The sequence below is a fragment of the Nothoprocta perdicaria genome, unplaced genomic scaffold, assembly GCF_003342845.1.
Source record: "Nothoprocta perdicaria isolate Ctin4 unplaced genomic scaffold, notPer1 scaffold_40, whole genome shotgun sequence".
Classification (NCBI taxonomy): domain Eukaryota; kingdom Metazoa; phylum Chordata; class Aves; order Tinamiformes; family Tinamidae; genus Nothoprocta; species Nothoprocta perdicaria.
This window is the reverse complement of record NW_020455644.1, coordinates 3,236,306-3,262,468: the sequence shown is the minus strand read 5'-3', so window position 1 is coordinate 3,262,468 and position 26,163 is coordinate 3,236,306. Positions and strand designations below refer to the sequence as shown.

General features: G+C 41.9%; 1 protein-coding gene across 1 annotated transcript in view; it reads left to right on the top strand.

Moving 5' to 3' along the window:
* Positions 1-26,163, top strand: part of OSBPL10 (oxysterol binding protein like 10) — a 91,653-nt gene that overhangs the window by 46,748 nt on the left and 18,742 nt on the right. Inside the window, exons 5-6 of the mRNA XM_026045558.1 lie at positions 4,436-4,646; positions 13,740-13,894. Of these exons, the coding sequence (XP_025901343.1) occupies positions 4,436-4,646; positions 13,740-13,894 (366 nt within the window). The remainder of the gene's footprint in view (positions 1-4,435; positions 4,647-13,739; positions 13,895-26,163) is intronic.

Below are 26,163 nucleotides of genomic sequence, written 5' to 3'. Positions count from 1 at the left end.
CCGGGCACCGGGGAGGTGGCTCTGCAGGGGCAAGCAGCAGGAGGGGACCTTCTGGTGCAAATCCTGGAGGCCCTTTCCTCGCGTTTGGTCCTCTGCCGGGAGTGTCGTCCGTGTGGGTTGTGCTATCTACAAAAAAGCAGCAAAAATAACTGTGAATTGTTGGCTGGCTAAAAGGTCTGAGTTTTTTTCAGGCATGTCTGCTGATAGGGAATATGTAATGTGGATTGCTGGATCCCTTTTTCCCATGGGCTGAACATGGAGGGAGGAATAAGACAGATAAACTTGACCGTTCGGAGTGTGGGATTCCCTATTACTGAACACTTTGCAGTAGGTTAGATGCAGCCCTGCTAATGTTGCATATATGCTCAGAAGTAGTTCATTTAATGCATGTAAGCCTAATACTCCTTTTTTTGGTGTTTTCTATCAGAAAAACAACCCAGCTTAGAGCTAAATCATTGAAACTCAGAAGAGGCCTGTCGCTGGAGAAGGGATATTGAACTTTTCTCCAAGTCAAGGCTTTTCATTTTGGTTTGGAAACCAACTTAAGTGTTGATAAATCACGCAACCTAAAAAAAAAAATACATGCTTCTTGGTTTTAGTTTGTAATTAACACCTGAAAGATGTGCTGTGTGCTTCTCTTGTTTCCCTTCACCTCTCCCTAAAGCCAAAAGCCTCCTGAACAAGAGGGTTTTGCTGCAGTGTGCTGGAGCTGTCTGGCCCGCGGTCTGTCTTATTAAGGAATAATGTTTTTAATGATTTGGTGCTGTTGTGTTAACTTCTCAGTAGTCTGTTCCTCTCAGGAAAAAACACACACCGTAAGTTGTTTTAGATTTGTTTATCATGGCTTGCAATCAAAAGTGTCAATGGTGTTTAAAAAAATAAAGCACTAATTTAACAGCATACCTTCTTGCCTTTCCCTTAAGCCACAGAGAATTGCTTTCCAGCTCTTGGGATCAGCGGGAGCTTTTCTTTTTGCTCTGTTTACGTGGTGTGTGTTTAGTAGCACGTGTTTGATCAGCCTGTGGGCAGTCAGTGCTCACTGAGGAGCTGCCTCTCTCCCTGTCTGCTGCTCCCTCTGGTCCCTGGAAGACTTTCGGTGCCTACCAACTTCCCAGGGATAACGGGAAGTTAAGTGACATAGAAAGGATGGATCAAAAGGGTCTCTTTAGACCTCTTGATCACCCAGGGAGTGTTGAGACCCAGAACAACCACTGTCTTGGATGGAGGGAGAGAGAAGGACTGAGTTTTTTATTTTCCTGTATCCTTCATCTGGGAAGAGTATAGCTGGCCAGTGCCTTTGGGCTAAGCGGTAACTGCAAGAATTTTTCCCAATGTTTCCCAAGCTCTTTGGTCTTAGCTGCAGAGAGTTATACATGTGCTTTATGGAGGAGGGAGGGAAGCTTCAGAATAAGTTATTCTCAAGCTACTTCTTATTCCCACTAAGTAGTAGTACTTTCTAAGAAGTGCTACTTCTTAGAAAACTCTTATAATGATTTTAGAACTTCTTCTGGCCAGGGATAACAGCAGACCACTCCTCTGCAGCTTGTTTTCTTGAACTGTGGGAGTGCTGTAGCGGAATTAGTATGAGCAAATGGGCATTTCCTAGCAGAAAAGCTTGGTCTTGAGGCTGATGTGTTAAAAGGCAAAGGACTAAATTCTGGCTGATACTTTTGGAGTGGGGAGTGGAAAGGTGTGCTCTGAAATCATGCATTTTTACCATATAGTAGTTTGGTCAAATGGAGCTTGAATTATTATTGCTTATAAAATCTGACAGTTTTTTTTTTAAGCTTCTAGCACCTTTGCTACATGTCTCTTATTAATTAAACAGTTTATTTTAAGCCTTTTGTTTATATTTTTCACTTGAAATTATTCCTTCTAGGAAGACAAATTTAAAATAGTATAATTCAGACAGGAGTAGTTAATTTTTCTGACTGCATCTGGCTCAGTTTTACAGGCACATTTTAGCAAAACAAATGCTTTTATCAAGTTGTGACTTTGCCTAGAGGTACCTTTCCTATCTGTAACCAGTACATAAGGCTCTTGCTGACATACAGTGTCACATTAGTGCCCACAGGCTCCAATCTGGCTGGATTATTTGGCAGCATTGAAGAAGAGTTGCCTGTGTCAGGTGCTGCTTGGATGCAGAGTAAGGAGAATGTAAGCAAGCCAGCTCCCATCCTGCTTTGGAAAGCTTGTCATGTTTTTAATACAAAAATTGTTGTATATAAAAAAAAACCCACATGGTCATTATCTCCTAAACACTGCAATAATTAAGCCAGATGTGCGTGTTTCTTTGTTCAGGCTTAGTTGGGGAATCAATAAGCTGTTACAGAAACATTACAGTTAATGTGATCCATCGTATGGTAAATGTTATCAGTGTTGACACATTCAGTAATCTGGGCCACGTATGAGTACAGACAGCTGGAGGAGGTGGCCGTTGAGTCATTTATCTCTGGCCATGTTCAGAGTCTGAACTTCAGCGTGTGCAGTTTAACTTGCCCACTTCAGAAGTCTATTAGACAGTGATCGCTTTTCCTTCAAATAGTTCCCTGCTTAGACTGCCTAAGAATATCAGGTTTAGCAATATATGCAGAGAGTCAAACAGAAGTGACTAAGGTACCACTGATGGAGCATCTTTGATGTTTTGTTTAAAAAGCCTTCTCCAGGCATTTTAATAGGGCTTTTAATAGGATTTTTTAATAATAATCAGAATAGATTGATTTATAAATATATATATAAAATATAATATGTCTATATGTATATATTTTATATGCGATTTTAATCCAAATTTGTGTTTATATGATATAGATAAATGTGTTTGTTTATGTATATCTATCTAACTATCTCTCTGTATTTTTTTCCCCTCTCCTTCGAAGCCTTTTCATCCCCTTGGTTGCCTTTTGAGTGGAGTAATTGACATTTGTTTGTCCCACCTTTCTTTAGTTCTGACCTAGGAAATTATAGTTTTTAGAATGTTCCAGGCCTGAAAGCTTCTGGAAATAGCAAAGACATTTTTTCCCGTGGTATTGATCTGGCAGAGGGTTGATGTGTTGTTTTTGTTTCATCTGCCTTTCAGGCTTGTAACCTTGTAGTTGTAGTGAAAGCAGAGAGATTTGAAAGTCAGAAAGTAGAAAGATTTGAAAGACAGGTTTTTAGGTGAGACAACAGTTGAGCACATTCCAACCTCTAACCATTATTCCGTGTGGATAAATGGGAAAGCTTCCACCGGTAATTGAACCTCAGGTTTTAGTGATAGCTTTTACATGCACAGGGAGGAAGTCCCTGTGAAGAGTTGTCTCCCCGACAGTCTGTGGTCTGGGATGTCTTGCCAGGCTGATGAGCAGGAGTGAGGAAATGCAGAGGTTTGGTGCTGAGTCATTGGAGATGATGATTTAGATGTTGCAGTCTACACTGTACTTGAACAAATGCTTCAAGTTTGTCAGTTTAGGAGGAAAAGAGGTGCAAATGGTGTGTCTATTTTTTATTACTGCTATCATTATCATTAGTATTATTTTTGTACGCTGATAAGATGCCATGATAAACTTCTAAGGAGCAAATCAGTACCATTGATTGATGTCCAGCAGGATGACGTAATTCAATCTTCTGCTTTAAAGCAAAACATAATCTTGAATTAACTTGACTTCTGGCCCAATGGGGTATTTGAAAGACACTTTCAAATGCATTGTGGTAGATGAAGGTAGCTTCTGATGTTCAATACAGGTGAGTGAAAAAGAACACTTGTCCTGTGCATTTATAATTTCCTACAGGCTGTAAAAATGTAGAGAGAGATTTAAAGTATCTTCCTCTTTGAGCTGTAGGGAAGGGTTCTGGAGGTTTGCCAATTTGCTTCAAGAGCTGCCTACTCAAATAACACTGTTATTTCATCTGCTGTGCAAGCGTGCATTTCAACTTCCTCTTGATGGTCCAGATCTACAAACAGATTCTCTTTCTCCCTGACAGCTGGTATTCGTATCTGATAGTAAATAAGTACTCTGAGTTGCATCCCGTGGTAATGTCTCTAAACTGTAAAATGCCCTTTCTTAGACTGTGATTTAAATGGTTCATAAAGAACCAGGAGGCAGGAGAGCAGCTTGGGTTCCTCTGGTGTCTCAGATCACATACCAAAGAAGGAAAGTCTGTTCCTAGTGTGGCAAAAGGTGGGATGTTCGCACCATTTTCTAGAAAAATGTCTACGAAGTACAAGTGACACAACCCCATTGTGAATTTATTTTAAGAGATTGCTTTCTTTAGCATAGTATCGATACTCTTGTAGACCTATTCTAGTCTGAAACCCTTCATTTTTGCAGATATGTCTGGATAAGAACATAAATATTGGTTTCTGCTAGTTCTTTTGAGTTCTTAAAGGTTAATATAGTAACTAAACAGTTGCATAGTGACATCTCATATGACTGCAGATGTTTTTGGACCTTTACAGATCATGAGCCAAGTAGAGGGACAACAGAAGAACCTTGTACAAGCCATTGAAGCTCTTCCAAGTTCTGGGCCCCTTTCTGCCTTGGATCAGGACTTGCTGCTTTTAAAAGCTACCTCTGCTGCCACCCTGAGCTGCCTTGGAGAATGCCTGACTCTACTACAGCAGAGCATGCATCAAGTGGGCCAGCACCATAACAGGTCCTTGTCATCAGGTGAGCACAAATTCTCTTGGGTGTTTTTGTTATGTACTTTAGTGTTTATTATTATTATTATTATGGTTCCAAAGTAGACAAATAGAGCTCTTTCTCAGACAGGCAGCGTGTAAACTTCTACAGCATCTGGTATCGGCACTTCTTTTAGCCTGGATAAATGATTTAAAAAAACCCAACCAACCAACCAAACAAAAAACTGCAAAACTTGTTGAAATCAGAAAAGACAGAAAAGAGAAAGAAAAAGAGATTGTCCAAGTCTTCTTCAGGGAAATCAGATTCTGAAGAAAGTAAGAAAGAAAAACATAGGGATTGAGAGGATGAAGAACAGGGAGAAAAGTCCATATAGTGCAGAACCTGTTTTCCTATTTTTTATGGAGACTTATACCGCAATAGTGATTTATTTGATTAAAAATTCATTTAATACTATGCACTGTGGTAGTAAAAATCATATTTTTAATCTTCTAGATGGAAAGATACTAAGGCAGATTCATTCCAGCCTGTGATTTTCTTTAAATCTGGAAAGAGATCTCCCTGGTGCTCTTAAAATAAATCCAGCAGATTATTATGAGCCTAAAAAGACAGAGTAATTGTACATTTAAATTTGTGCCCCTCTCAGTCCCTATATACTGTGTTGTGCTTATAGGAAGTTTGGCCTTTATTTTTCTGGAAAAGTAGTCAGGGGTTAATTCTAAGCAAACTGCGCTGTTGAAGATGAGGATCAGGACTTGATATAAGAAGAGCAGCAATAGAAGAATTCTGGATCTGAGGTGATTTCACATCATTTCTGTATGAGCTTCAGTGGCAATAAAATCCAGTTTCAAGTAAACACTTTGAAAAGAAGCTTCCTTTCTTACCGTAGACTTCTGGCAGGGCAGGATACGCCCTCAAGGGCTGCTCCTACTGCCAGTCAGGAAACCCTTTGAAGAATTTCCATTGTGGGGAAAACAGGAATTTGAGAGCATCAGCTGAGAAGTGGACCAATGATGTATAGTAATAATAATAATAAGGACATAGGGGGAGGGAAGGGGGCAGGCTGAAGAGAAGGATTTTTGGCAAAAGCCAAAATTGATGCTGGTACTGTGGTTGTTTTGGGACTTCCCATATTCCAGATTCTGAAATAATTCATAAATGAACATAAAATTTTTATTTTCCGCATTTTGGTTTTCCTCTACAAACTACAAAAAAAAAAAATGTCTTGATGCATCTAAATAGTAATGATAAGGAACCTCTCTTTTGGATTCTTTGACATAATTTCATTTAGGGAGAGAACAGTTTGGAGCAAAGAGGAAAAGCATCTTTCAAATAAAAATGACTGTTTTCAGTTATGAAGTCCCTGGAGGTCGTTTTTCTTGTCCAGGTCATCTGACTGAACTGTCAGCAACGGATGACTTGATGAGTTGTACATGTCCTTGAATATGTGTCCAAATAAAATGAATCTTCTGTTAAATTAGGGTCTGTATTTGTGGCTTCTTTTTTTTTGAGGAGTTTATGCAAAATAATGAAGAAAAGGAAGTATAATATTAGTAACTGCTGTAGAGGAGTTTCATGTTTGGAAACAAGTCAAAAGGTGTTGTTTTAAAGTATTTATTTAAAAAAATGTGGTTAGAAGTATAGGTTTTTGTTTTGTTTTTTTCCCAAAGACCTTAGATTTCAAGAACTCCTTTAGGAATCCAAGCTCTGTAGCAGTGGTGTGGTGGCTGTGGGAAGCTGAACGCACACAGTTAATTCTTCAATGTGTACATGTGCTTACACTTCTAGAGAGAGGAGCTAAAAGCTACTGAAATATTTAGACTCTTTCCCTGGCTGGAAGAGTCTGCAAAATTATTTTTTTCTTTTTTCTTTTTTCCCCAGGTCTTGTTATGCAACACAGTTGCCTGAAAGAACCTGGACTAAAAGTCTTGATTACTGGTTTTCCTACACACTTAATCTTGTTCAGACCTACTTTGATAGACTTAGCATTTCTGCAATTGGTAGAGGTTTCTGAGTCATCAAAGCTGCATAAACTCGTACCTAATCAGACTAATGCCTTTAAGTAATCCTCTAGCAAACTCTAATTCTGGAAGATAATATATTTAATTTTGATTCTCTGTCCCTCAGGTAAACTCTTTTAATTTCTAACCTAGAAGATGCAACCAAAGAAGGACCTGAACTTTGTCTTCTTGAAGCTTTCTAGTGAAAATGGCTCTTAGTTTAACCGCTGTATGTCCCTCTGATGGGAAATCTAAAACACAGACTCACAGAATGGTTGAGGTTGGAAGGGACCTCTGGAGATCACCCAGTGCAACCCCCCTGCTCAAGCAGGGACACCTGGAGCACGGGGCACAACCATCTTCCACTGATGGGATGGCCCTGTGGCCAAAGCCAAGCGCTGCTGTTTGCTGCTGTCTCCTTACCTGCCCCTGCAGGGGCCATGTGGAATGATCCCTGTGGGAAGGCAGTGGTCATTGCAAGGGCTGGATCCCCAGGGCTTTGTGCAGACAGCCGAGATAGAAACTGGACAACTCTTTTCCTGCCTCAGCTCAGACCAAAGCTGCTCAGCAAAGCAGAGCAATCCTGCTTAGGTGCAATGTGAGAAGTAATCAGCTATTCTGCCTAGCTGAGCTGGAGTTAACCTTGAGTTTACTTTCCCTGTTATGCCATAAAGAAGGAAAAATGTCTGGATGTAGTGTGCAGCAGTGTGATCCCTGCTCCATTGACTCTGCTTGTATTTCTGAGGTCAGTACTGCTGGCTGGCACAGGAATGCCCACTTTTCCTCCGTGCATCGTAGGCCTTGCAGCCTTATTGCAGCCTTCTGAACAGGGCACTGAGACCATCTGATGTAGTGCTTAGCTCATACACCAGAAAGATTATTATTAAATGCTTATTGTTGGAAACATAGTTACTGATCTTTATACTGTTTTATAAAGGAAAAATAATTACATCAGGAGAAACGAGAAGAAAATTTTTTAGTTTCATTTCTAGGCAGTGTGTATGGTAAGAAAGCTTGGCATTTGCCTTAGGGAATCGCTTCCAGGTTCTAGGATTCTGTAGGTCTTGACCTTAAATGCCTCATGATGTTGTTTGTTGTGAAATAATTTACAGAAGATCAGAGATTTTTTTTCTCCTCATTTCCATATGTTTTATGAGTTGTCAGTTTTAAATCTCAAGACTACAAGGAGTCACGAAGACTAAACCAAAGCCTTCAATCTTGTCTTGAAGGATAGTCAACACATGCTTTCCACTCTGAAGTTTCAGGAAATTTATTTTTTTTTAAATGATGCTTGATCCTCTTTGTTTGATAGTGCTTATTTATTTGTTGGAACTGCATCAAGAACAACAGTCAGTGAGTTAATCTATCTACAATTTACTCTTAGGTTTCTCTTTTGGAGTTATAATAGTGTCAAACTTATTGCTACCTGTCTTTACTAAATAGATGTGCATCGATATCTGGTAAAGTTCATGCCATCTATCCTGCATTGAAAAATGTCCTGCAGAAGGATATTATTTGTGTTGCCTAAGAAGTATTAGTTACCACTTACTTTGCAGTGTGAGGTAAGGAAAGAGGATTGTGTTTTGTCTCCTTTGGGCTTGGGGTTTTCGTTCTTTTGGTAGGTGGAAGAAAATTTCCAGATATGTGAGTTTTATGGGGGATGTGTGTATTCCTTCAAGGACAGCCATCGTTTACATGCATTCATGCTATTTGCTATTCAGCCTTAAATGCTTAGCAACCAGCTTGACTTCATTTAGCGTGCAGGTAGGAAAAGGGTGTCTTTTGTTAAAAATGTGGAGACGAAACTTTTGCCTTCACTTGAAAACTTTAAAACTTCTGCCTTCACTTGAAAACTTTAAAACTTCAGTGTTGTTTTATTGGATGGAAGCATCTCACTAGAACCTGTTGACTGCTCTGCTTCACATCTTCCCTTTCTCCCAGATTAAGAGCAAACTTGAATGACTGGTCTTGCTTTAGCATCACTTTTTCACCTTATGCTATATTCTAGGGCTGCTTTTTATTTTGCGTTTTGTGTAGAAAGAATCTTGTCTTACAGTCAGCAACCTATACCAATAAACCATATTTTTAGAATTTGTTTCTCAGTAGACATTCATTCACCAAATAAAGTATTTCTCAGAGAGGAATTGGCTCATCTTTTATTCTCAGTTTTCTGAAAGGTGAAGTAGAGCTTTACTAGGGATTCTTCTGTACTTGAGGTGGTGGGAGGAGAGGAAAATGAGGAATCCTCTTTCCCATTATAAGAGGGCAGGAAGGAGCAAGGAAAGGAGAGGACAGGGAATTCTTGCTTACCTGTTTAGCTTACTAAGTTCTTCATGGTTATTCAGCTCTCCCTTAAACGTGTTAGCGCTAGACTAGCATCTCTTGGGAATAGCTAAACTGTTGTTCTTTTCCTGCACAAATCTGTTATCCTTTGTTTCTTTGGGGAATAACATGATTTTCTGGCCCTTGCACAGTATTAGCAGCTGCAACGTTGTCCTTCAATCCGCCAAGCCGGCGTGCAGCTGCCACGTGCTGCGCTGCTCCCTGCCCGCTGTGGGATTCGCTGCGTCCACCTCGGGCACCTATTGCAAATTGCTGTGAGCAGGGACAGGAGCCCAGCCCTGAGCTTTGTCTGTCCCTGAGGCCTGATGTTGCTTTTTTAAGGGCATATTTGGTAGAGGATAGTTAGAGTGTGTTTTAAGAGTTTTATCGATCAGTGCTCTTTTTATAGGGGCAAGGAAAAAATAGAGGTGTTTTTGTAAAATAAAGCCAGAGAACTTGAAAGGGACTTTTTTTTTTGGTTACAGAGTATATAAGCAGGTATTAGGAATATTTCATACCTCAATTATGAGGCAGGAAAGGGTCTGAATGTGCGTCAGGAATCGGGAAAATCAGAATCAAGGAAGAGGATAATTAAGGTTCCTTAATGGAAAAGCTTCCTGCCAAGTTTTTTGAGGAGAATTTCCCTCCTCTCCCTCGGCGTGCCTTGCAAAGGGGAAACTTGTTCCTCATGAGGGCATTTGTGTGGGATACACATGCTAGATGATGCCATTAGCAGCAGGTGAATTTCTGGGAGCTCTAGCATTCCCACAGGGAAGCAAGGGTCGGTTATGGCCCCTGAGTTTGGGCGAAGAAGAGTGAATTCCAATAAAATACTTTAGGCTGATGAGTTTGAGAGAGAGAGACAGAGAGTGTAATTAATTGCTTAGTTTTGGTGTCTTGGAATCTGCATCAATATAATTGAAAATGAAGATCTTGAAGTGCAGAATACAATTTGTGTTCCCTCTTACGAGACTGGATCTTTCTTCCTTGTAAATGCATGTGCAACTTTGTAGGTTGAGGAAATTACCATTTTCTGCTGAGAGTAATTTATGTTGATGCAGAGGAGAAGGCTTTGGATATACAGTTGAGTAAAATATGGGTATGGGTTTTATGAGTAAAAAAAACTTTGTGTTTTTTTTTATAGAGAGAGATTCTATATTTATTTGTGATAATATTTAATGAGTTCCCTCTTAGTACTTTGATTTTGCCTGAAGAACCTGGTGCTCTATTAGATGCATGGCACCTCTTTTTGGACGATACAAGCGTGCTGACAGCTCAGACTGGCACATTAAGATTGTCAGAAATTGCCCCCCCAAGCACTTTGAAACCAGACAAGGAATTTTTTGAACTTACTCAGAGGGTTGACTTTTAATATTCTTATTTTTGTATTTATTTAGGTTTCTGTAATGTATGACTACAGAAACCTAATCTTTTACTGTCTCTTTGATGGAGTATGTCAAAGGAATTTTGCTGCTGTTTTGCTGGGAGGCTGCAAATGTCTGTAGTCAAGAGTCCAAGCAAATATAATATTACAAAATGATTTTCCTCATATGAGGAGAGGTTGGGGAAGCTGTTTTGCTTTACTCTTTGGACCTTGATTCTTGGCGTCCTGTGATTGTTGATAAGGACGGAATGTGTTGTTAAGACCTATTTAGGAAAAAAAAAAAAGTATTTTTGAAAAATGACAAAGCTGACGGGATTTGTTGTTCTGTGAGAGGAGCAGTTGCCCTTGGGACAGGTGGGAAGACATGCTTGCCTAGTTCTAATAGCTTCTATTTCTGTAAGAGAGCTTAAAGTGTAGGGAGGATGGTGAAGAAGCAAATGTTTTTCTTCTTACTGGATGTGTTTGTACTGAAGAAAACTGCTGTAGTGTTTCAATAAAAAAAAAAAGTAAATGATTTTGCATTTTCAGTAAATTTCTTCTAAGTGAGGTGGTTATTTCAAGTAGCGTTTTTTTCACTTGCATTTATTTACAGAAATGAGGTTCTGACAAATATATTAATTTAAAGTTAATTCTTTAGGTTGAAGTCCAAATGTATTATTTTGGAAATGAGAAAATAGATGGCCTAAGGGAGTGACCTGAATGACTTATTTTCAGACTTGCATAAAGAGAAGTTGCCTTTTTTTTTTCAGCTTCCCTGTAACAGGGAAACAGTAATAATAATCCCTTATTAAGCTGTTTGACAGGGAAGAGCAGAACAAATAATTAACATTAGTTATCACTAAGTAACAAAGAATGAGAACCCTAATTATGCTCCATCAAACTGGCTGCCCAAAAAAGTGCAACAAGCTTATTTTAACCTCTTGCTGCTTTCTGTTTTTCCCCTGTTATCTGTACTGAAGAACTTCACAAAAGATTTAACCAAAAAAAAAAAGAAAAAAGGAAGTTTGCAGCCTTATGACTGCTTCCCTCTCCCTCCCGTGGAGGGACAGCACTTTGTGGGTCTGCCAGGAGCACTCTTTTATCCTCTGTGCCAGAGCTTCTTTTGAAGGAGCTGAGTTATCTCTTGTTTCCAGCAGCAAATTGTTCAAGGGCTAAAGTGCAGGCATAAAAGATACTGTAGCTGTGACCTTCGTGCCCTGCCATGGATGCCAGTATCGTTTCTGTGGTGGTTTGTGTCGGTTTTTGGAATGGGGACAGAGGCTGCCTTCCTCGTGCTTAGGACCAAAGCATAGGGCCAATCAAGCATTGATATGTTGATGTGTTTTCTCCAGGCTCACATAACTCAACTCAGGTTTAAAGCATCTTCTGGCACAGTCACTGAAGCACAAAAGGCTTCTGCAGTCTGTCACGGTTGACGCTGACAGCAGAGCTACAGAGGTGCCTGTCCTCTGTCAATGACAGTAACCGTGTGAAATATCTACTAAAAAAAGGAGGTTTTTTTCCTATATTAACTTCTGTGATCTTTGAAAATCATTATGCATTTAACTATTTATTCATGCTTTCTTCAGCATAAGATTTCTAACAAATCCATGCACACAAGTAGACCTGCTTTTAGTTTTGTCATCTCATCAGTTGCTTCAGGGAAGCGTGGAACATTAGTGGTATAAGCTGTCAAGTAAGCAAAGGAGAAACTGCTCCAGGGGAAACCGGTATATTAAACTCAAGGAGGAATATATTATAGTAAACTTTATTCAAGAGCCAAATGATCTAAGACTTTTTTTTTTAAGTCTTTTTTTTTTAAAAAAAGTCATTCCATCCTTCCCCACAAAAAAAAAAACAAAAAACCAAAAAACCTATTTTATCTTCTGTAGACCAGTGTTTGGTCTAGAACAGCGTGAACCACTGAAATAATTTATGAGCATGATGTTAACACATTCTTTCTTGAAAGATCTGTAATTTAGGGGATAATTTAGTTCCATTTGATGATGAGAGGAATGTTCTGTGATTATTTTACCTTTGATTTCAGTATGATTTCATCTACTGGATTCATGTTTCATTTTTAAAATCATCAGAGTCACACAGAATGATTAAGGTTGGAAGGGACTTTTGGAGATTTAGTCCAACCCTTCTACGTGAACAGAGTCACCTAGATCCACATGGCACAGGGTGGCATCTAGGCGGATTTGGAAGATCTCCAGAGAAGGAGACTCCACAACCTCTCTGGGCAGCCTGGTCAGGGCTCTGTCACCCTCACAGTCAGGAAGTTTTTCCTCAAATTCAGACAGAGCCTCCTGTGCTTCAGTTTGTGGCCGTTGCCTCTTGTCTTATTGAGGCCACTGCTGTAAAGAGCCTGGCCCCAGGTGAATAAGAATATTAAGAAATGTACCCGACACTACCTCACAAGATCCAACCATTGACTTCATTAGCTGGCAACCTCTGGTAATGCCCGGTGATAGGAAGAGATGAAGTTACATATTCTGTAATATACTTTCCGTAAATCAGGATTATCTTAAAAAGGTGGCAGTGACAAGAAGGGGAGATCCTCCCTAGGGCGCTAATCATATTTTCATATGCTTATTACGGTAATGACTCAAGAGCTGCAATTTTGTTATCTGCAACTCTACATTTTATAACGCTATGCAATTAATAGCAGACAAGTAAGCGCTATGCTGAGGCCTGCAGACACGGTGTTTTGTGTGTGGGGGAATGATCATGTACCCCTCTCAGCTGATCAATCTTTCTGTTTTACTCTCCTTGAAGAGTGGCCTGTGCTGCAATCCAGGTGTCTTTAGAAGTTGGGGTTCTTCTGATGTCTAATTCTGTTTGATGCACGTTTGATACAATAAATACACATCTTTCTCAGGAGACCGTTTCTGAACTGTGTGTTTGGGACAGGAGGAGCATTTTAATGTTTAATCTAGAAAGAGCTCTTAATAGTGCAGATGGAAATGGAATACAGCTACTAAGCTTAAAAATTTGATTTCAGATAGAAGAATTTGAGGGAAAGGTGGCATCTTATCTGACCTGCTCTCTGGTTCAGTAGATGGATGACTAGTCACTTTTCTGTGATCCCTACTTATGAGATGTGGAAAGCCTCTGTACCGTATTAGAATCAAGAATGTTTACTTAGATTATTTCATAATTATTAAAATAGAGAATAGAGAACACTTGTTGGCTGTATTTACTAAGATATGCCAATTTCTATAGTCTTCCTGTATAAATATGGTGGTAGGCATTCCTTTCAAAATTGGCTGTCTATGTAAAATATTTGTCATAGATAAATTGGTATATAAGATGGTAGAATATTTATACTACTGAAGTAGTGCGTGGAAGTGGAGAACAGTATGTTAGCAGAATGATGAGAGGATTGGAAGGGGAAAAAAATCTCTGAGTTATAACACTTGTTTTCTGCTTTAGAAGGTATCCTGGGATGGCCTGGCCCCAAGTCACATTCCACAGAGCAGCTGAAAAACGGTGCTCTCAGCTCCTTGTCGTCTGCCAGCGCAAACATCACCTGGGCCATAGTGCCCTCGGCGGCCCAGGAGGGACAGGCGCTCCAGCCCAGCACTGAGGTAAGCCTGCGAGCCCCCCTACTTGTACCTGGGGGGTCGCAGAGGATGCTTCTAGTGATTATTTGCTGTGCTTTTTGCTTTATAGTGCCTGCTTTTTGAAGCAGTTGATAAAATACTAGGCTTTATACAGCAGTGCGCTCGGAAAGCTAGAGAGATGATTGTGCGCTGTGCTGTGCTTTCGCAGCTCTGAGCTGCTTTGGGCAGAGAGCGTGGCAAGCGTACAGTTTCTTTTCTGGCTGTAAAAGCCTTTATCAGATGGTCAGTACATGCTCCTATCTTTTGGTGAGAGGAAAAAGCTGCTTGATTTTAATGCTGGTTTGAAACAGAAGGCCCAAGGACCACTGGATTGGCTTGCTGTTTGGTTTAGGTTGCTGTTTATCTTGGGCTTCTCTGGGTAACGGCTCAGACTGTTCTCTGAGCTGAAAACTTCTCTAGTGTTTTCTGATCCTGGTGGCCTCGCTGAGGAAGCAGATGCTGTGGATTTGTTTTGGTGTTGCAGACCACAATGGCTTTTCATTCATCTCGCAGGTACTTTTAGATGTGGAGGAATTCACAAGTGTCATTCAAATGAGACTTCTCATGATGATTTTCTTCTAATTAAAAAGTCCAAAAACTCTCCACCGGTCAATATTTCTGAAAAAGTTGCTTGTCTATTAAATGGGTTGAGCTTTCAGAGCAGACCTGTCGAAACAAGGGATCCTTGCTTGTACAGAGGTTGTGAGATAAATGTTCTGGGTCCTCTTTCAGTGGAAATCAAAATTAAATTGAGTTTCCTCTTTGCTTGTGCCTGGGTTTTTATCAGAAAACTCTTTATATTTGATGGTGCACCATGTGTCTTTTGGAAGCTGTAGCCCAAAGGAATAGGAGAGAGCATTTTGGCTAGCATTCAGCATGATATATTAGATGTACCAACTGAACAGAACACGAATTGACCTGTAGCCTAAAATAGAAAAAGCCCTTGAATTGCTCCCTTTGAGGAACAACCGGCTCAAAGTTATAAAATGTTACTTCCAAAGACAAGAGTGAGTTTTTTGTTTTCCTAAGTGGCACAGAGACTTACAGTACTATTAGAAGCTGAATCCCTGCACCTGAGCATTCCTCAAAACATCAATCAAAAAAGAAAAGGAGAAAGCAAAAGTCTCTTTTTGAAGCCTTTGTGAAGGGTGGCGCTCACTAATTAGCAGCGTGCATCAGTAGTGGCGTGGAGCAAACGAAGCCAAAGGCGCTGGTGCTGTTGAGGGGAGCCTCCGAGGAATCCTTCCCTCGGAGCAGGCCGCATCCCACCGCAGTTCCCTGGCAACATGACCAGGCTGCTGGATGTGATGCTGGATGTGATGCTGGATGCTTGGCGATGGTGCCGTTGATTCCCAGCACAGCGTGGAGCTCCGCTCTGCCACGATGTGTTAAGCAGAGCCACCAACAACCAGTGACTGATTCTCTGTCGTGTTTGACATGTTTGTGAAGGCAGCCTGGATCCTTATAATTCTCCTCTGGAATAACAAGGCTCATTTGACGCAATTTTCTGTTAGGGCTTAAGCGTTCTGGAGAGGTATAATAAGTCTCTGAGTTGAGTTTGGATGCCGTGTGTGACTAAAAGAAACCCTATTTCTTCTGCTCTCTCACTGTCAGTGTTCCAGGAAGGCAAAACTTCTGCTCTGCTGAAGTAGTATAGCATCTGGAGAGTCTTATTTTAGATAACATGACAGTGTTCTCTTGCTTTTGTTATTAGACTACTACTTTCTTCCAAATGTAGGGGTGATATTTGAGATTTTTCTTTAAAATAGCACAGAAAATATAAAGTTCTGTGGCAGAAATTATCTTACTGCATGTTTGCTCACCTGTTTTAGCTTCTTTCTTGATGTTATTTTTGCAAGAGGAGAATTTCCATTTAGGGTCACAGAGTAGAACAACACCAGGGTAAAACCTGCTTTATTCAGTGAATACTATTGTGAGTAAAATGCTTGGTCAAGTGCCTCTATCTTTCATTTTGTTTTACTTTTTATGTTCTATATGTTTTTATGTTTATGTTCTACAAATCTCTGAGTTTTAGTTCAGCTCCACTTTTGGATGCCCCTTGTTTTATCTACCTGAAACATCAGATAAAAGCAAGGATAAGAGTTGAGCTCCATGGAGATATTCTTCATTTCATGTGGGTTGGCTTGGCTTAGTACGTATTCTGATGAAAGCAGTTTGAACATTTTGGTTTAAATTGTAATATAGCTTCAAGTTCTTGCTTTTTAGGGTTTTAGGGGACAGGACAAATCTGGCAAAACATGTGCTGGAGGGCACTCTGTGCCAAGCTGTGATAAGAACTTGGTCCATGTTCAGTCTGCAGTAAACAGGAAACCTGCTCTCTTTGTGTAATTGCTTAAATTTTGGGTTCCCCCTAAGAGATTTTGAAATTAGTTTTAAAATATCAAGGCTGATAGTAAAGTCATCTGTAAAAATCTGCAATCTTTGGACTTGAGTAAGATAAAGTCATGAAACAGTTCCACATGGGAGCTGCTGTTCAGGTTCTCCAAACTGTCCTTTGGGGTGTCAGAATCTCCCTTTTCACAGGAGATGAAATAGGGCTGCAGGCCAAAGGTTTCCCTTGGCAGCTCCGGGCAGATGGGAATGAGCCCTTATGAGGAACATGACAGGGAAGGGATTGCTTTCTTTTCAGCAATTGGGGTAAGAGAGGTTGTAAAAATGGTGCTGCAGCCACAGCTGGGACAGAGCTCTGCTCCCAGTGACTCCGTGCCTGGGAATGCCACCGCAGCCGATCCCTGCGGTGCCCTGGAGCTGCTGCTGGGCGCGCTCCCTGCTCTCCCATCTCTGTCTTTCCCTCACTCGCATGCCTGGGAAGCCTGTGTTCCCTACCCAAGGGCCCTTTTAATAGGATAGGAGCTTTAGCTGTGCAGGATCGAGGCTTTAGCACCGATTATGCAGGAGCTCACCAGGCTTTAACTGGCGTGCGGGTCGCTCAGGTAGGTGAGTCCAGATCCTTTCCTTCCTGTCCGTGAACTGATCCGAGCCTCGGTGCCTGCACTGCTCTGGAAGGAACTGCTCTATTTGCAGGAGACCCTGTGTCGTTCTCGGAGGGGTTTCTGCCCACTCTGCTCAGCTGATGGCCCTTTCAGGCCGAAGCTGTTCCTGCCTCGATCAGTGTGATGAGGCTCTGCACAGCCCGTTGGCCTTCGGAGCTGGAGCAGCCTGTGTTCGAGATGATGTGCAGAAGCAAAACAAAAATAGCCCCTGTGAAAGCCTTTCAGAAATGGAACAGGCTGCAAGAAATAAAGAACAGTTCTTTCTATTTGTCTCCCATCAGACTTGTCCAAGACTCTGGCTTGTTTTCTGGTGTTTTGTACTTGGCATAGATCCGTGTAGCTGGTGTTTGAAGATCTGCTTGGTGATGGGCACGCAGGGCTAGCCACAAGTACGATAATGGAAACAGAACATAGTGGCATGAGAAGGTAACGTGTACAGAATTACAGAGTTCCTTTCCACTGTGCAGTACAGATATCAGAGGATTTCTAAATGTGCTCTGGCTTTTGCATTCTCTGTGATTAAATACTGTTCGGTAAGTACTTCTCGGGCTGAAGAGGACAGTAAATGGCCTGTAATGATTTGGACAGATAAATTAATCTCTGGGCAAAGATGCTGCCAGTTAATCCATTCCCTATCAGACCAGCCAAAAAAAAAAAAAAAAAAAAAAAAAGCCAAAACAAACAAGCAAATCCCTTGCAATTAAACTAAAAGTAGAATTAAATGATGATAAGCCTGCTAAAGCATCACTGGTAGGCAATGATTTATAATAATCTAACTAATCTTGATTTTTTTTAACATGGCTTTCTGCAGTTGTTACTGTATCAGCAAACAATTTCCAGTAAAACTGATTATGCAGATAATCCATACAAATTTACTTCCATACTTTTGAGTCACTCCCAGCTCCATAATGTATGCATTCCACCTGCTCTTTATATAATGTGTGGATATGTATTTGAAAGTAATATTCTCCTTATAAGTTTAAATGAAAAGCTTTAATGCAAAATCTGCGTGTAATTTGAATAAACATGAGCCTCTAATTCGTGTGGCTTTCCATAATTGCTATTGAACTTCAATAAGGTCTTATGAGATGTAAATTATTCAGATTCCCATACAGTAAGCTTTAAAAAATGGCTTTAAATGGATCTATTGCATTGTTCATCAGAATGCCTGTGCTGTCTGCACAGCTAATAACTCCAAAGCCCATGTTATTTTATTTCAGGATTGTGTACTGATTGATTTATTGTGTATTCCCAGTTTTATGTCTCAGTCTGTGTGTGTGGACTGCCCGTTAGTAAGCTCAGTCAACCTTTCTCATTAAGATCGCCAGTAACTTTGCTAGACCACAGTAAGCTGGGCTGAACTCTTCTGTGTTGTGTTTATCTCAGGTTGGAATTGCTTTCTCTTTCTAAGTAAAGCATCATGCAGACAGGCTTCACGTGTTGCACCTCATCTGGCTAGTGAAAACTTGGTTTTTCACAGAATCACAGAGTGGTTGAGGTTGGAAGGCACCTCTAGAGATCATCTAGTCCAATCCCCTGCTCCAGCACGGACACCCAGAGCACGAGGCACAGGGCGGCATCCAGGTGGGTTTGGAAGATCTCCAGAGAAGGAGACTCCACAGCCTCCCTGGGCAGCCTGTGCCAGGGCTCTGGCACCCTCACAGTGAGGAAGTTCCTCCTCACATGGAGATGGAACTGCCTGTGTTTCAACTTACACCCATTGCCCCTTGTCCTGTCACTGGCCACCACCGAGAAGAGTTTGGCCCCTTCCTCACTGCATTCCCCCTTCAGGTACTTCACATATTGATCAGATCCCCTCTTAATATTTTCTCCTCCAGGCTAAACAGGTCCAGCTCACTTTGTCCTTTCTCATACAAGAGATGCTGCAGTCCCTTAATCATCTTTGTTGCTCAAAGCTTTGTTGCTTCGTTACTGGTTTTCTGCAAATGGTGATGAATTCCAGTCATTCTTTATTTGAAATATATTAGAGTTTGAAATAGTTGGGATGAAATTATTTAAGAATAAAATTTGCTGGAGCTGGAGAAATTGGGGTGAGCGGAGGTGAGAGGACTCTCCTGCATTGGTGTGTAGGCTAGAAGAGACCAAAGTTTGGGGAAATGACAGAAATGTGTGCCCTTCACACACTGTCTCCTTCACGGCATGAACGTGGAGTAAGTGATTTATGAGGCTGAGCACAAATCATTGAAGCTTTTGAAGGAGTTTCCCACAGTCTCAAGAGTTTAGCCATATAAAAGATGACAATCCACTAAGCTCAGTTTATTTCACATATAGATTAGTTTAAGTGTTCTCCTGTGACTTACTGATTCATTTTGAATGACTTGAACTTTTTAATTTTATTTTTTATTTTTATGTTTGTGTGTGGCAGCAATGAGAATATGTACTGTGAATGGAACAAAAAAAATTCAGGAAGAGACAGGACAGTTCAATCACTTTGTAGCCTCACAGAGGAATTGTTAAAATTGCTTCTGTTAATATGGCTTTGCCACTCTTCAACTCTTAAAAATATTCTGGCATGTGATTATTGCATGCAAGAAATAACTCCAGGAGAATTGAGTGCAAAATACATAGAGGTGATTGTAAAGATTAAATTCATGGTTGTCCATCTTTTTGTGTCTTCTTTGCATATGTGAATGGCACATTATTAGCTCTTCACTGTGGCTTTTTCTACCATAAATTTGCTTAGCTAGCACACAAAATGATACCCAAGAGAAGAGCAGTAAGAGCTGCCCGCATGGCTTCAGATCTATTGCTACCTGAGTCTTCAGTTCCTGGGCTTTGCAGGCAGACTTATTATGGAATAATTTGGGCTGGACGTGTCCTCTGGAGACTGTGCAGCTCAGTCCTCTGCTCAGTGCTGGTCAGGTAAGATTTCACAGGATCCTATCCAGGCAAGTCACAGACACTTCCAAGGATCCTCTGTGCAGGTAGTTGAAGATGTGAGGCCTGTGACGTCTCCCCTTAGCCTTCGTCTAGGGCTGAACACGCTCAGTGCTCTCAGCCTCTGCCCAAATGACCTTTTTTCTACAGCACTGACCATCTCAGGGGGCCACTGTGAGGTTTTCCTTGTCCTGTGTTTTTTTCCTTCTCCTGGGGTTCCTGCATCCAGTTGAGGGTTCCCAAGAACCAGGCGTTAGGGGCGAATGCCTTTGCTTTGCTGATACGGTGCAGGATGCAGCGCTGTCCGTGGCTGCTGCCTCACGTTCAACTGGCCGCCCGCAGCCCCCAGGCCCTTCCTGCGGAGCCGTTTCCCGGATCATTTGCCCCCCAGTCCATGCTGTGCTGGGGGGTTATTCTGTCCCAGGTGCAAGACTTCCCGTTAGCTCTTGGTGGGCTTCCCAAGGTGCCTGTCAGCTCATGTTTGCATTCTGCCAAGGTCCCTGTGCTAAACCCCGCAGTGTATTGACTGCCTCACTCGGGTTGCTGTTGCCTGCAGATGTGCTCAGCGCACGCTCCGTGTCGTCTGTGCTTTTCCAGGCCTGTTCACACCACTGAGTCCCAAGGGATGCCACTGGTTACTGTCCCCCACCGGCACCTTGCACCACAAGTGATCACAGCTCTTTGAGCCTGATAGTCCAACCAGTTTGCCTGCCACCACGCTCACCAGTTTGGTGGTGGGCCCTGTGAAAAGGCCTTGTTTGAGGTGTTGTAAAATGTGCACTGCCCTCCCCTTGTCCACAGCTGCAGCCGGCTTGTCCCGGAAAGCAGGGAGTGACTTGCCCTTTGTAAGCGCACGCTGGCTGCTCCCAATTACCTCCTTGCCTTCCATGTGTGTGGAAATGCCTCCTAAGAGGATTTGCACCATAAATTTCCCCAGGACTGAGGTGAGGCTGAGCAGCCTGTGGTTCCCTGGATTGTCCTTCTCGGGGATGAGAGTGACATTTGTCTTTTCCCAGTCGCCGTGACCCCCCATGGATGTGGAGAGCAGGCCGGTGGGGAGGTTGCAGGGCGTCTCTGAAGCCCCTGAGGAATGTGTGATCCAGCAGGAGCTCTCAGGCCAGTGCAGGGGATGCCCCTGGCACTGAGCCTCACTCCTGGTATACCCAAGTAACCAAAATCAGCTTACTTGGAGAGATGAGCTCTCCAGTTGGTGCTTTGTTACCTGCTGTCGTTGCATGGGGTGGTGTCTTAGGAAAACAACAGGTTGTGCTCTGTTGAATTGCTGCTGTGAAGCAGGATGAGAATGGAGCTTGAGAATCCAAAGCACAGGTCAGTGGGGGTTACTTAATAGGTGGTACCTGGCCCTTACAGGCCCAACAGCCTTCAGGAGTCTGTGTGTGGTGCTTCTCTGCAAGGGTGCCAGCCCTCCCTTTCTCCCGTTTTCCGGAGCAGTGTTTCTAGAAGTAGAGGGAATCATTGCAGGGAGGCACAAATCCACCTTCTCAGCCTGCTGGGCTTCAGGCTGAATGGGGAGTCTGCTCTTTCCTTAAGCATCACTAAGGGCAATGCGGAAAGAGCCTGTTTCATCAGGGGAACTCATTATCCTCTCTAGTAGTTTCCCTCTTGTAGTAAGTGACACATTGAAACTTAGGGTTTCCATACATTCCATACTCAATTGAGTAATCCATTATTAATTACTGTTTAGTTTCTGCCATGTTTTCAGAGGGTTTCTGCAGGCTACACCGCAGCATCGAGGCAGATACTGTGTCTCATGGTCCACACATTTTATATCCTGCTCTCTGAGCAAAGAGCCAACCCCTTTTCTTATATCTCTCCCCTTCCCTTGTTCTCATCCCTGCTGTGTCATTGTGTTTCATCTGCAAATGTGCTCGTAGGTCACTTAAAACACAACTGCACAGTAGGAAAGGGATTTTTTCCGAGCTTGTTCTTCAGCCTTCCCAGGAAGGGAGGCTCTGAGGAGAACAAGGTGTTGGTGCCTGAGCAAACGCCCCGGCTCTGCCTTCGGATGCAACTAATGGCAGCATCCAGTTCATCCCTGTGGTGTTCAGGGACTGTCCACATTGCTGTGCTTTGATCCTTGTATTTCTCCCTGGCTGGAGAGATTTTTAAACATCTAGGTGTGTTTAGCATATTCTAATTAAAAAGATTTTTTAAAATTATTATTTATTTATGGAGTTATGGGAAAGACTTTCCTCTCTTTTCCTCCCCTGTTCCAACTCAATGGCAGTGGTCACCCGTCCAGATACATATAGCCAAATTATTTTTCTTGGTATGTGTAGCTTAAGAATCTTAGTTTTCATGCGGTTGAATACATAGAAAATCTGCCTCTTGCACCCTTCAAACTTGTGGTTGGGTGAGGGAGGAACTAAGTGTTCTGCCAGTTTGAACGAGGCAGGTGACGAGAGCGGAGCAGAGAGAAAGGCAGTTTGTGTGACATGCTCTGCTTGTGTGTAAGTCCTCGCTTGCTCTTTTTTTTTAACTGTATAATCCTCCTTTGATTGTCATCCTTTGTTACCCACTTAAATATTTTAAAAAGGATCTTAGCTCTAATTTTGGTTCATTGACATTATATCTAAGCTATCCTTATGGAGTGCTCGGGAGAGGTTGGTTGTGGTGTGTTTCTGGAGGTGAATCTGTTGCAGGTCAACTCTGTGGCAAAACTTTTCCTACCGGTTGGAGTAAAAGCTGCCAGTGGAGGAATTGGCCTCTATGAACCCACCCTATGATGAGGTTCAAGTGCGTCGAGCCACCTGCTTTTGCTGCTTGTAGGAGACCTTGCCCAGGGTGAAGCTGGACTGTATGGGTTGTAGCTTTACTTTCTAAATTCCCCTTCTCAGCTCTAGTTCTTAAATCTTTTATTTTGCTCTGCTCTTGCCCTGCAATGAGGCATCTGGGGGTTACCAGGAGTAGGGCTTAACCGAGCTGCAGCACGAGGGAGGCCGGCGCCAAATAACCGAGTCAGGGTTTGCTCCAGGGCTGCTGTTTCAGCCTCTCTCTTTCTTTATTTTTCTTTATTTTTATTTTTTATTTTTTACTTCACTTTTTAATTTTTATTTTTTTTTATTCCGCCCCCCTTGTGCTGATACAATGTAGTGGGTGCTGGGGAGGTGGTGTTGTATGCTGAGACAATTATGTTTTTGGTTCCATTTGAGCTGTTGTTGAGGAGGAGGCTTACAGGAGCTAGTTGAATATAAGGTGTTGCTACCTTATGGTTAAGCTTGAATTTGTTAATTTGTTAATGACAAGAGCATTGGTGGGTGAGAAGGAGAACTGCACAGGTGCTGATTTCACGCTTTACAAGCAGGTTTGAAGTTGTATTTGAGTCCTTTGTGTGCTTATTTTGTTTAGAGATTTAGGTTAATCTTGGCTGAAGCTTTCTATTTCCTATATAGAGATTTCTTTCATTAATAATGCAGTAATAAACCATTCCACATGTAAAATAATTGAACTTATTCAACCTAGCAGACAAGCTACAGTGGAGAATCAGATCCCTGCTGATAGGGGAAGGGTGCAGTAGGTGTCTGCCACAGCTGGCAGAAATTACAGGTAGATACTGAGTAGGGATACCTGCTGGAAAAGGGAAAACACATGCAAAGTCCGTGCAGTTTTGTCAGTTCTGATAGAGTGACAGCCCTGCAAGATGTTACCAGCTCATTATATAGTATTACATTTTGGGTATTACTAATGTGTCTACTGTATAAAGAAAAGTTCAATTCTGGCATTGAGATTGGTTAAAAAAAAATGTACAGGGCTAATCTATCGCATTTAATGTAAATGTGCTGAAGCTCTCTGCCCTTCCATGCAGCTATATTTAATCTTACGCCCACAGAAAACCTGTTTGCAAGCTGTCAAGTTGCACAAGTGCAAGTGTAAATCATGCTTGCAGACCTGTATCATTAATGCAGGGAATCTTGAGATGGAAATGAAGCCTTTGACTTTTCTGTGTACTAGTAGGACTAATTGTAATCAGCTGACTACATAAAATGTGGCAATTCTCTGCTACTCTGCGAATGCTAATTATATTTAATGTTGCTTCTGAACGAGCCCTGCAACTAATTTGTTTCATCTTTCTCTGCATGCAGAACCGTTTCATCCAGTATAATTTTTTACAGGCTTTCCAGTCTTTTTGAGTATGGAAAGACTGCTTACGACTATCCTCTTGGAATGTTTTTAAATAAAATCCTTCTATCCAGATATTTGAAGCTTGCAAGATTCATCCTGTCCCTTGCGACTACAGTCCTTTTTGTACTACATATTAGCTTCTCCATGCCTTAACACAGCTTTTTAAAAATATTCTGCTCCAGTTACAACCCAGGATTGCCTGGCGAGCCCTATGTAAGTCTTCTCCGTGCCCATGGCCAGGGACAGGGTCCCTGGTTGTTGCTCTGTGGGTCTGGTGTGTTCCTCTGTCCCCCGGGACAGAGGCAGGAGCCTCGGGAGATCCACGTCTCGGCTGTTGTACTGGCCCCTGACACGGCCTCTGAAACAGGTGCTTGAAAACTGAGCCCTAAACCTGAGAAGTGGAGACTTTCTTTTCCTGTTTTTCCCCCAGTTGAGACTGGGAAGGACTTTGGAAGAGCAGGGGGAGTTGTGCCCCTTGGCAAGAACAAAGCATTTAATTCAGTTTATCTCCTTTGAGCTTTGTAAGGTTTGTAGAATTTTGCACCAGTGTAGTTTTTCCTGTGTAAAATGCTTTTTAGAAAACACTTGCTTTCACTTTGGTTCTTTAACAGATTAAATTTCTATTTTTTCCTTCTTTCTTCCTCCTGGCGAAGGCTGCTGACTGTAACAGCAGATTCTTACCTAGCAGGTGACCTCTCTAAATTAATTGGTCCCAATTCCATTGAAGCAAATTGTTCAAAAGGGTCTATTCCAGAGCATGTTTTCATGTCTTCTGCCTTTGAACTTCAAGCCTGGAAGTGAAAGAAGTAAGCTTTAAACCTTGAATAGGATTCTTAGAAATGATCCATTTCCACACAGACTTTTATCAAAACTCTGTGTTTGAAAGCTGATTTTTTTTTAAGTGCCTCTAAATATAAGCCCCTTGTTTGATGCATGTGTGGCAGTGCTTCTATATTTGACTTTGTTAGGGTTAGTATCCAAGCCTCGCTGTGTTGCTCATTCCCATGCTGAGCATCACAGATCTACAGCTTTAAGCATCCAGGAATGGAGTAAGTTGCTGCCTTCTTAGTCGAGCTTTGCAAATTTATTTATTTTATTTTTTTACAAGGGGAAAAAAAGATCATTTTTATGTCTATCTGCAGGAATTCAGAAAAGCTGCCATTAATGGATAATCACTCAACATAATCTTTTGCATTCTGTGGCTTTGGATTGCTATGGCTAGGTTTATACTGAACTGCATACTATTTCTGTTGAAAGATAAAGAATTAAAAACTTGGTTTGGATTTCTGTGAAATTAGGAAGATGAAGTAACTTTTTCATTTCTAGTTCTAGTGTCTGGTGCTGGTTCCTTTTTTTTTTTTATGGAGAAAATTTGCATTTCTGAAAACAGAAATAGCTCTTTCCTATCTCCTTAACAGGTAATCTGGGTAATTACCTTTAACAGCTAATGGGAATTGAGGAAAATGTGAGGATATTGCTTACCCCCTACATGTGGCTTGGTTAGGCCCTTGCTTTCTTGGCAAGTGGGAGGAGTCCCAGGGGCCGGGGCTATTCCCGGGCCCTTGGGAGCAGGAGGGTGTTGAAGCCCCTGGCATCGGTGTGTGGGAGGGGATGGGAGCTGCTCTGGCAGCCCTGCACGTGCCCTTGAAAACAGGGAAAAGGGGAGAGAAGCAAAACGAGGGTCTTTGCTGCAGAATGGCCATCAAACGTGGGTGATAGTGATGTTAGGGTGTCGCTACTGATGTCTGTGGTAAGCAGAAAGTCCTTCAGTTAAAACAAGGCAAAAATACTCATCTTTGCACTGAGCCATTGGTCCTGCTGTTCCCTCCTGTTGTATTCGTTTTGCAGGGAAGCAGTGACAGGCGGTTGTTACTTATTTATTATTTTTAGTAACTCTTCAAGATGCACGGAACACTTGCTATCTATTTTAGCAAGCAAAAACTGGGGATTCCCATCCTTGGCTGAACATGTAGTCTCCAGGAGAAAAAGACACTTAACACTTTGCCCTCTGTGTCCCATAAGGTATTGCCCTGCTGATGAGCGCCCTGGGGCACTCAGCAGCCTGCCCAAATCCTCCTCCCAGAATAAACCACCCCCCAAAAAAAGGGAAAAAACCCGGCTCACCGGGATATCCTATGGGAAACAGCAGGAGTGTGGGGTTTTTTTCTTTTTTCTTTTTTTTTCTTTTTTTTTTTTTTT